General features: G+C 43.9%; 3 protein-coding genes across 4 annotated transcripts in view; 2 read left to right on the top strand and 1 right to left on the bottom strand.

The window, feature by feature from the left end:
* Nucleotides 1–1096, top strand: part of LOC134195745 (uncharacterized) — a 2575-nt gene extending 1479 nt beyond the window's left edge. The window contains exon 3 of the mRNA XM_062664826.1: nucleotides 841–1096. Within this exon, the coding sequence (XP_062520810.1) occupies nucleotides 841–1005 (165 nt within the window). The 3' untranslated portion in view covers nucleotides 1006–1096. The remainder of the gene's footprint in view (nucleotides 1–840) is intronic.
* Nucleotides 1097–1138: 42 nt separating this feature from the next.
* LOC134195744 (protein cereblon-like) lies at nucleotides 1139–3773 on the bottom strand. Its single transcript, XM_062664825.1, has 6 exons — nucleotides 3634–3773; nucleotides 2678–2821; nucleotides 2558–2613; nucleotides 2222–2301; nucleotides 1975–2063; nucleotides 1139–1279 (listed from the first exon to the last, which is right to left on the bottom strand). Exons 1-6 carry the CDS (start codon nucleotides 3734–3736, stop codon nucleotides 1233–1235), a joined length of 519 nt encoding a protein of 172 aa, XP_062520809.1. The 5' UTR covers nucleotides 3737–3773; the 3' UTR covers nucleotides 1139–1232.
* An 8-nt stretch (nucleotides 3774–3781) lies between these two features.
* Nucleotides 3782–11152, top strand: LOC134195738 (pumilio homolog 2-like). Of its 2 annotated transcripts, XM_062664819.1 has the most exons (9): nucleotides 3782–3872; nucleotides 3992–4300; nucleotides 5010–5093; nucleotides 5851–6144; nucleotides 6771–8738; nucleotides 9258–9395; nucleotides 9458–9705; nucleotides 10047–10130; nucleotides 10520–11152. In XM_062664819.1, the coding sequence occupies exons 2-9, from the start codon at nucleotides 4013–4015 to the stop codon at nucleotides 10776–10778; spliced, it is 3363 nt and encodes a 1120-aa protein (XP_062520803.1). In that variant the 5' UTR covers nucleotides 3782–3872; nucleotides 3992–4012; the 3' UTR covers nucleotides 10779–11152. The 2 variants fall into 2 exon arrangements, with proteins under 2 accessions (XP_062520803.1, XP_062520804.1); XM_062664820.1 differs by having other exon boundaries at nucleotides 3799–4300.

Here is an 11152-nt window from a genome sequence, read left to right as displayed (position 1 = left end):
ATTGTGACCTGAAGTATACCCTCATAGAGCACTCAATATTGTGACATTTCCAGAGCAGTGCACTAGATGTATTACGAATGTTATCAGTGCATTTTTCCAACAGCTTGCCACACTTTTCAAAATGAATGCAATAGAGTCTGTCAGCATATGGAAGGTCTAGAGGTATAGAGCAAGTAGTAGAGACCTACAAAGTCTCGGTAATCACTTATATAACCATGGGGCTGCTGTTAAAATGGAAAAGTTGGTCGGCAGCATTCAGGGGGCTGTTGTTGCCATAGACTACAAATAGAGTTAAATAATCAATTAGGTTAATTTAATTAATATCAAATATTTATTAATAAAATACATATTTAATATTTATTAATAAAATACACATTTAATATATATTAATAAAATACATATTTAATATTTATTAATAAAATACACATTTAATATATATTAATAAAATACATATTTAATATTTATTAATAAAATACACATTTAATATATATTAATAAAATACATATTTAATATTTATTAATAAAATACACATTTAATATTTATTAATAAAATACATATTTAATATTTATTAATAAAATACACATTTAATATTTATTAATAAAATACATATTTAATATTTATTAACAAATACATATTTAAGTAATACGTATTACATTAGATTAGATTGTAAAAAGCTGCTCACACTCCTACAAAGTCCCGGTAATCACATAACCACGGGGCTGCTGTTGAAATGGAAAGTTGGTCAGCAGCATGCAGAGGACTGCTGCTGCCATAGACTACAAATACTCTCAGCTTTGCAGGCAACATGTATCATGTCAGTGTGTGTGTGTGTATTCACAGGACTCCCACATGACGTCCAGTGTGTCTGATGAGATCCAGCAATTATTACAATACGACAGTCACGTGTCCGTCCCTCATCACAGCGATGCAATCGGCAACAGATCGAACACGACGACGACAAGCAACGATACAAGACAGACAGTACGGCAGCAGAGCACAAAATAAAACCATAAGCACTTCTAAGTTAATTAAATTTAATGTAATTAAATATTATTGATATTTATTAGTTGCTTAACATTACACTGGTTGCCGAGTTTCTGTACATTTGATATTTTGCAGATCTACTTGATATCAATATAATATATTAATTTATACTTCAATTTATACTCCAGCAATGTGCTGCTGTGGTTAGCAAGTAATAGATGATGTGTGAACATAGAATAGTCCTCCTTCTATGCCGTTCGGTACGCTCTTGGTGTCAAAATTAATGACTCCACAACTAAAGAAGAGAGAAAATCGTGTGGGTGTGACTTAGAGATGGTGTGTGTGTGTGTGTGTGTGTGTGTGTGTGTGTGTGTGTGTGTGTGTGTGTGGTGCTGTAGCTCAATTGGTTAGAGAGTGCATTTGGAGAATGAAAACATCCGGGACCTTGCAGGGTTGCAGGTTCAAGTCACAGTGATGGCGAGCTATGGCATAATTTCCTTAAGCAAGAAACTTACACACAATTGCTTCTCTCGACTCAGGAGTATAAATGAGTACCTGGTCATTGACTGGGGTGGACATGACCGCTGGCTTGGCAGTAACATCATGCAGCAGACGGGTACTTGTGGGCCTTGGTGTCCAGTCCCAAAGCTGCGCCATAGTCATTGCCCCTTGATGACTCTGGCCAAGCTCCAGGTGGATTGTATCGCTGGCCCTAAGCCTCCACGTAGCGCATGGAGGCCCTGTCTCTAGAGCCAGGGGAGCTATCTCCGCAACTCACGAATGACGTGGAGGGCTTGACATTTGTCCATTTGTGTGTGTGTGCACGTGTGTGTGGATGTGTGTGTGCACGTGTGTGTGTGAACATGTGTGTGTGTGTGTGAACATGTGTGTGTGCATGTGTGTGTGTGTGAATGTGTGTGTGTGCACACGTGCGTGTGTGTGTGTGTGTGTGTGTGTGTGTGTGTGGCTGTGAACACCCCAAGTAGTAACCTGATTCATGGAGAAGTCTTGACAATATAAGCCCCACAAACTTCTTCGGAACATTCCCAGACTCCAGTCCATCTGCTGCCTCAAATGACCTGGAAAAAACCTTAATAAAATCTTTGTCTCTCCATAACAAGTTTATATATGCATATAAACGAAATATTATGGGGCAAGTGTATTGTAGTGCACTGCACTAGACACTGACACGTGTTCCTGCCCACCCGCCTGCTTGTGTGCATGTATGCATGCATACCATCCAATGTGTACACCACAGACAGGACAAGCAATGATCGTCCATTTGAATCCAGGAAACCAAGTGAACTCCAAATATGCCTGCCAAAGCAGCAATTATAGACACACACAAACACACACACACCACGCACACACACACACACACACACACACACACACACGTGTGCACACACACACCACACGTGCACGCACACACACACACACACACACACACACACACACACACACACACACACACACACACACACACACACATACAAACACACACCCACACACACACACAACACACACACACACACACACACACACACGCGCGCGCACCAGTTGTAACACTCACATCTCCGTGTGCAGTGTAGTTGGCTCTCAAGGCAGTAATTACCTCAAACGAGTGGCCTGAGAAAGGAAATTTTACATACAAACCATTGCCAGTCTGCTGTTTAGTGGAGCTCGTTAGAACCTTGTGGGTTCGTGAAGAGTTGAACTAGCGCCGTTATATTGTGATGAATGGATTCATTTCTTCGACTGACTGCACGCTGGCTGATGACAGTTGTGATGTCACTGGGTATTGCAATTTCGTGTCCACAACGTCGGCACAGCAAAGCTACGCAGCAGGGCTGTATGTAAAATAGAATCTACCACAAAATTTAATGTTTGTCTATCTGTCTGTCTGTCTATCCGTCTGTCTGTCCATCTCATTCTGTCAGTCTGTCTGTTTGTCTGTCTATCTGTCTGTCTGTTTGTTTGTTTGTCTGTCTGTCTGCATGTCCGTCTGTCTGTCCATCTCATTCTGTCAGTTTGTCTGTTTCTCTGTCAGTTTGTTTGTCTGTCCGTCTGTCTATCCATCTCATTCTGTTATGATCAGTCTGTCTGTCTGTCTGTCTGTTTGTCTGTCTGTCTCTGTTTGTTTGTCTGTCTGCATGTCCATCTGTCTGTCCATCTCATTCTGTCAGTCTGTCTGTTTGTCTATCTGTCTGTGCTTGTTTGTCCTAGATGTGTCTGTCTGTCTGTCTGTCTGTCTGTCTTTCTGTATTTGTTTGTCCTAGCTGTGTCTGTTTGTCTGTCTGTTTGTCTGTCTCTCTGTCTATCTGTCTGTCTTCTGTCTGTCCGTCTATCTGTCTGTCTGTCTGTCTGCCTGTGTTTGTCCTAAATGTGGCTGTCTGTCTGTGTCTGTGTCTGTCTGTATTTGTTTGTCCTAGATGTGTCTGTCTGTCTATCTGTCTGTCTGTCTGTCTGTCTGTTTGTGTGTTTGTCTTGCTGTCTAGATCTGTCTGTCTGCACTTATGTATGCATGCATGCATGCATACAAGCCATGTATGCATGCAATGATTGTCTGCCTGTCTGTTTGTGTGTTTATCAGGTGGCTTATTAACTCTCTAACAGTCCATCTTCTCTCCTCATCTGCACATTTCTTACCATCTGACATGCCATCATCAACATAATGCCCATCACACGCCAGCTGCATCATCACCACACAACACAAAACGCACAAATCCCACCATCTTATCCCCACCGACATCCTACAGTATAAAACCCAACTGCATCAAACCTCCCAGCTAGCGCGCGCTACCAAGAACCTTCTCATAACGACTATGCTTCCTGTTCGTTTACTCTGACGCGAATCGGGCTCTCACGAACCCATCTCCACACGCCAGGTCAGTTTTCCATCTCCAAACTAATACACCCCGCGTCTCGTTTCGTCCGCGTCGACGCGGGGCCCTCTTCGGGGGCTCAACATAACGAATGTAGCAACTTACTTCCGGTTACTTTCAAGGCCTGAGAGACGGTCTTAACGATGGACGAAAGCCAATGGAGTCAAGCTAACTTCACGAGGACAAACTCATCGCCACTAATCGCCTCTCCGCCTCGTCCGACTCGCTGCACAAGCGACGGAAAGCACAATTTTCATCGCTCGGCGTCGGAGCTGAGCGCTCACACTGGCTATGCAGGCGCGTCGTTCTATGCTGAGAACATGTTTGGCGGTGGGAAGAAGGGCGAGAGTCGTGGGGAGCGAGAAGGCGGCGCAGATCAGAGCGGCAGCACCGGACGACGCTGGTCGAGTGGTGAAGAGGGAGAGAATCATGTAAGGATGCGCTGGTGGTGTGGTGGGTTTTTGTTGCTGGTTTTTGTTGGGGATGGTGGCGGTGGTGGTCGCGTGTTTTTCATGCCATTCTCAGCGTAGCGCGCGTTAGGCGTGTCGGCTTTCTTGTGGTGTGTCTTCGTTGGTTTGTCTCGCTGTCTCTCTGTCTCTCTGTCTGTTTGTCTCTCTGTCTCTCTGTCTGTTTGTCTCTCTGTCTGTTTGTCTCTCTGTCTGTTTGTCTGTCTGTCTGTCGTGTCTGTCTGTCTGTCTATTTGTTTGTGTGTATGTGTGTTTGTCTGTTTGTCTGCCTGTCTGTTTGTCTGTCTGTCTGTCTGTTGTGTCTGTTTGTCTGTCTATTTGTTTTTGTGTATGTGTGTTTGTCTGTTTGTCTGTCTGTCTGTCTATTTGTCTGTCTGTCTATTTGTCTGTCTGTCTATTTGTCTGTCTGTCTGTCTGTCTGTGTGTCTATTTGTTTGTCTGTGCCTGTCTGTTTGTGTGTATGTGTGTTTGTCTGTCTGTGTGCTTGTCTGTCTGTTTGTCTGTCTGTCTGTTAGTTGTTTGTCTTTTGTATGGTATCATATGGACCCATACAGTAAGTAGTGTTGTCTTGCCAGTCACATCAGTGGACATCGGTTGGTAGTGAACATCCCACATGTCTGTTTGGTGTAGGGATGTAGCCATGCATTTTTGTGATTGTTTTCATTGTGTGCAGGTCAGCAATCAGTGTATTGAGGATCTGGATGGTGATTTTTCTGTGCTAGGCCTGCAAGACGAGCTCCAGACACCCAATGAAGAGGTAAGCGTCTCTGTCTATTTGATCGTCTGTTCGTCTCTGTTTGTCTGTCTGTTTGTCTGTCTGTCTGTCTGTCTCTGTTTGTCTCTCTGTCTGTCTCTGTTTATGTGTGTGTCTGTCTGTCTGTCTGTCTCTTTGTTAGTCTGTTTCTCTGTCTGTGTGTTTGTTTGTCTGTCTGTGTGTTTGTTTGTCTGTCTGTTAGTCTGTCTTTTTGTTAGTCTGTCTTTTTGTTAGTCTGTCTCTCTGTTTGTCTGTCTCTCTGTTTGTCTGTCTGTCTGTCTGTCTCTTTGTTAGTCTGTTTCTCTGTCTGTCTGTTTGTTTGTCTGTCTGTTAGTCTGTCTCTTTGTTAGTCTGTCTCTCTGTTTGTCTGTCTCTCTGTTTGTCTGTCTGTCTCTCTGTTTGTCTGTCTGTCAGTCTGTCTCTGTTTGTCTGTCTGTCTGTCTGTCTCTGTTTGTCTGTCTGTTTGTTTATCTGTCTGTCAGTCTGTCTCTGTGTTTGTCTGTCTGTTTGTTTATCTGTCTGTCTGTCTCTTTGTCGTCTGTCACTCTGTTTGTCTGTCTGTCTGTCTCTGTCTGTCTGTTTCTGTCTGTTTCTGTCTGTCTCTGTCTGTTTCTGTCTGTCTGTTTGTTTATCTGTCTGTCTGTCTCTTTGTTTGTCTGTTTGTCTGTCTGTATGTCTTTCTGTCTGTCTGTTTGTCTCTATTTGTTCGTATGTCTGCCTTTTTGTTTATCTGTATGTTTGTTAAATTACATTTTTACAGATCAAACAACAGCTTGGTCTTCGAAGTATTTGGAATGCTGAAGACTCAGCTGAACAGTGGCCGGAAGGATTTTCGTCCATCTCCAACTCTAATCACGCGACATCTCAACCCATCATGATGCGCAGACGAGCAAGCACAGGCAGTTTCAATACGTCCGATGTGTCCAACGTGGTGTCCCCTAAATCATCAGATACGAGTGGATTGGGTGTCAAACTAGCAGAGATGGTGCTGGAGTCGTCACCACGAAGCATGGAAATGGAGCACAGAATGGCACGACATCGAGGCTTGGAAATGGTGAGCAGAAATGTATTGAGTGTGTACACCAGAGTGTTGTGTGGGTGATGTCACTAGCCAAGGCTTTGATAACAGGAAAATGTAGCTTGAATGGCCTGACACTTTAGAGCTCTAATAAAGGCCCCTTCTGGGTTGATAATAACTATTTTGAAGGGCACTTTGTATAGGCAAATATATACGTAATTAGTTATTTTTTAATTTATTAATTTTATATATAAATTGATTAAATCAAAAATACCTAATGTAGCATTGAAGTGTGTCGAAAAATTAGTGTTCGAAAAATAAAATAATTTTTAGAACTCTGAAAATAGTACTGGAAAGTAGTTAATATCAATAGGAGTTGCATCTTTGTCTAACATAAGATACTAACCCACATATATACTAATATCTACCAATAATTAATTAATTATATATACATATATATTATGTATTTAATTTTTTACTTTTTCCATTTTAAATTTCAAGTGTCAAAAAAATTGTTCAAAAATAAGATTTTGAAAAAACGAGTATTGAAAAGTAATTAATATCAATTCGGTTAGCATCTCGTTTAGCTACTGTAGGATACTAACTCACTGATCTTACTGTCTTAGTGCTGATTTTGAACAGAAGTTTGTGTCTTAATTTAGGACTCTTTGGTTGTCGATGGGCACAAACGTGGCGCCGGCGGTTCATCTCGCTCGAACGGCGCATCAGTCATCACTCCCACAATTTTGGTCGAGAGCTGCGATATATCACCAATCAAGAAATCGAACAACGACACTCAGGACTCGCGGATCGCCGGCGAGCAGAAGGACATACTAAATCAGCGATCAGCGCCATCGCCGCTAGAGATGGTTGACAGCACGTTTTTCTCGAACACTCGTTCGAATACGGTTGCGTTCACCGGCGAACAGATCATCACACACGCTGGCCCAGTCAACGTCAGTAATAGTATATTCAAGGAGCCATTGCTTAGCAACAGTGGGGCGGTTACTCAGCATGGAGTTATCGATCAAATGAGCATGGAAGCGGCGGGAGTGATGCGGCAGGCGCCGATTGTGACGACGAGGTCGTACCAGTTTTCTCACGCTAATGGTTACCGACGTGGTGGCGGTGGTACGAGGGTTGATTTGAATATGAGCGACATGCAGCAGTTGCAGCTGCGGGATAACTGGCAGGGACACATGAAGCAACCGGCGATGCATGGAGACGACAAACAGATTCCGGTCGATCACATCGCCATACAAGCCGTCCCGCATCACTCGCTTCTCATCCAGCAGCAGCAACAGCAGCACATGGCGATGGCCGTCCAACAGCAACAGATGGCGACCGGAATGGTTCCCGCGCCGACTGCATTTGCGTCGACTCCGTACTACATCCCGAGCGTCCCACCGAATGATCCGTACGGAACCGTCATGGCGGCGCCAACGGCCGTCGTTCATCCTCAGTTAGCGACAGCGTACGGCGTTCCACAGTGGAGTGTCATTCCTGCGAATCCAACAGCCGGTACGGCCGTCTACTTTCCTCCACAGCAGCAGCAGTTGATGCGAGCGTCGCCCGCCGTGCAGCCAGCGAATGGGCATCTGGATGGACCGCGAATTCAATCGGTAGGCGGAGGAGCCGTCACCGGTCCGGCGTATCAGTTGATTCCAGGAAGTATTGTCGGTCCTCCGCAGCCGTATTACGATCAGTCGCAAACTGGGGTGCTAGTCACTGGTACGCACATCCGACCCGCTGTGTCTGGATCGGCAATCGGTCCTCCTCCCGCTCAGCAAGTGCGGCTTGTCACGCCGTCAATTTTCAACTCGTCGGCCGCGATACAAACGGCTGGTCCTCTCGCCAACGCCGTGTCGGTTGCCGATATGAACACTCGCCTGTACGATCAGATGGGTCGGCCGCTCATTCAGCCGCAGTCGGCGTTCAGTAGCACTACGCTCAGTCTCGCTCCTGGGAGTCAATCTCCGAGTCCCGGCATCGTTGCGTCGGGAAACGTCGGAATCATTGGCCAGGAAGTTATGGGTGGCGATCCATCGCGTCAGTCGTTTAGTTCTGTCTTCGGTAACTCGGATATGGAGTCACCGGGTCCGGCAAGCCTTCACCTCAGCGAAGCAGCCGGCTTTGGATCAACCGGGTCGCTTAACGGTTTCAGTCTGAGTCAAACGTTGGGTCAATCGTCGTTCGCTCTTGGAGCTCCCGGAGACCGTAAACGCGGTCCGGCTATTGGAACTCGTAGAAAGGACTTGCCAATGCGAAGCCGGCTGCTTGAAGACTTTCGTAACAATCGGTTGCCGACTCTACAGTTGAAGGACATCACGACTCACATTGTCGAGTTCTCTCAGGATCAACACGGCTCTCGTTTTATTCAACAGAAACTCGAACGGGCGACTCCGTCTGAGAAGCAGCTCGTCTTTCAAGAGATTCTTCCCGCCGCATATCAACTGATGACCGACGTGTTTGGTAACTATGTTGTGCAGAAGTTTTTCGAGTTTGGATCGGAAGAGCAGAAGGACGTTTTGGCTCAGAGAATTAGAGGGCACGTGTTGCCGCTCGCGTTGCAGATGTACGGCTGTCGGGTCATTCAGAAAGCTTTGGAATGTATATCACGGGACCAGCAGGTAGATATTTGTCTGTCTGTCTGTCTGTCTGTCTGTCTGTCTATTTGTCTGTTTGTTGTGTTTATCGTTTGTCTGTTTGTTGTGTTTATCGTTTGTCTGTTGTGTGTGTGTGTTCATCTGTTTGTATGTTTATGTGTCTGTCTGTTAGTCAGTCTGTCTGTCTGTTAGTCAGTTTGTCTGTCTGTTAGTCAGTCTGTCTGTCTGTTGTGTGTCCATTTGTGTGTCTGTTGTGTTTATATGTTTGTCTGTTGTGTGTGTGTCCATCTGTTTGTTTGTTTATTTGTCTTTCTGTTGTGTATATATGTGTCTGTTGCATGTGTGTGTTCATCCATATGTTTGTCTGTCTATTTGTCTGTCTGTTTGTTTGTTATTTGTGTGTGTGTCCATCTGTTTGTTCGTTGTGCTTGTGTATATCTGTCTGTTATGTGTGTGTCCATCTATTTGTTTTTGTTTATTTGTTATTGTGTGTGTCTCTCTTTATTCATGTTTGTGTTAAGTTTTGTCGTTTTTCTCTTCCAGCACGATCTCATTCGCGAACTAGATGGCCACGTTCTCAAATGCGTCAAAGACCAAAACGGCAATCACGTCGTCCAGAAGTGCATCGAATGCGTCGACCCCCCAGTTCTTCAGTTCATCATCAACGCTTTCCAGACACAAGTGAGACAGACCAACAACCAACCTCATCACAATACAATCACTAACATATTTGCATCATCCAGGTGTATATCTTGTCCACCCACCCGTACGGGTGTCGTGTCATTCAACGTATCTTGGAGCACTGCACACCACAACAGACGGCTCCAATACTCGCCGAGTTGCACGAAGCAACCGAACGTCTCTTCACTGACCAATATGGTAATTACGTTATCCAGCATGTGCTGGAGCACGGACAGGTCGATGACAAGTCGCGAATCATCGCGAAAGTTGAGCATCAAGTTCTTGTTCTAAGTCAACATAAATTTGCGAGGTGAAGACATTGGTTGTAATTTGTATGATTGTTGATTAATTAATTAGTTAATTATTTTTATTTTATTATTTATTTATTTTTTATTTTATTTATTTATCTATTTATTTATTTATTTATTTATTTATTTATTATTTTATTTATTTATTTATTTAATTATTTATTTAATTATTTTTATTTTATTAATTATATTTGGTGTAGCAAGAAATGATATCGTTGTTGTACATAGTAATTAATTGATTGATGTTAGTTTTAATACAGTAAGAAAAATAACTATAATTTATTAGTAATTAATTAATAATTGTGTAATTGACGGTTTGTGTGAGAATTGTTGTTTGTTGCAGCAACGTGATCGAGAAATGTGTGATGTATGGTAACCGAGCCGAGAAAGCCATGTTGGTGGATGAAGTCATCATGTGTAATGACAGGTACGTCATAGTACTTTTTGTGAGGCCTTAGAAAGTGTGTGTGTGTGTGTGTGTGTGTGTGGGTGGGTGGGTGGGTGCGTGCGTGCATGCGTGCGTGCGTGCGTGCATGTGCACACGTGTGTGTCTGTCGTCTGTCTGTTTGTGCGTTTGTCTGTTTGTTGTCTGTCTGTTTGTTGTCTGTCTGTCTGTCTGTCTGTCTGTCTTTTGTCTGTCTCTGTTGTCTGTCTCTGTTGCCTGTTTGTTGTCTGTCTGTCTCTCTCGCTGTCTGTCTGTTTGTTGTCTGTCTGTCTGTCTTTTGTCTGTGTCTCTGTCTGTCTTTTGTCTGTCTGTCTGTCTTACTCTATCTGTCTGTTGTCTGTCTGTGTGCTTGATGTGCACTCTGTATACAGTGCTCTCTACACAATGATGAAAGATCAATATGCCAACTACGTCGTTCAGAAAATGCTTGACGTTGCCGAACCGAACCAACGCAAACATCTCGTCCACAAAATCCGTCCCCACATCCCGACCCTCCGAAAGTACACCTACGGCAAGCACATACTCGCAAAAATGGAGAAGTACATGCTAAAGGGCGGACTCGGAGCGCCGCCGACCGGCACAGTGTCCGACCTCGACCTGATGGGTCGTCTCACTCTTGGTCCACTGTAGATGATTTCTAATCGTTTGTTGCTGTCAGACACATCAACTGGATTATTCTCATCCAATGAGTTTATGACTCTTGTATTGTATCGAGGTGGTCTCAGTGAATCACAGTATGTTGTAAGTAGGGTTCTATAGATAGTGTAGATCTTGTGTACCTCATTGTTGTATGCATTGTAAATGGGAGACCCCGGGCCAGTTGTATAACGAGAGCTTGTAAGTAAGTTGTTGTTGCGAATTTTTCTCTCTCTCTTTCTCATTTTTTCGTGTACATTTGTGTGTTCGAGCTCTCATCGGTGGGACATGTTTATTTTACATGTATATCTCTGTGTGCATTTGCAAAGTGTAATCTGTATATCGATGTAAAGCGTTGCAGAAGCAGA

Source organism: Corticium candelabrum, chromosome 20, assembly GCF_963422355.1.
Source record: "Corticium candelabrum chromosome 20, ooCorCand1.1, whole genome shotgun sequence".
NCBI classification, from domain to species: domain Eukaryota; kingdom Metazoa; phylum Porifera; class Homoscleromorpha; order Homosclerophorida; family Plakinidae; genus Corticium; species Corticium candelabrum.
Note: the sequence above shows the minus strand (reverse complement) of the source record. Positions and strands in the feature narration are given on the sequence as shown.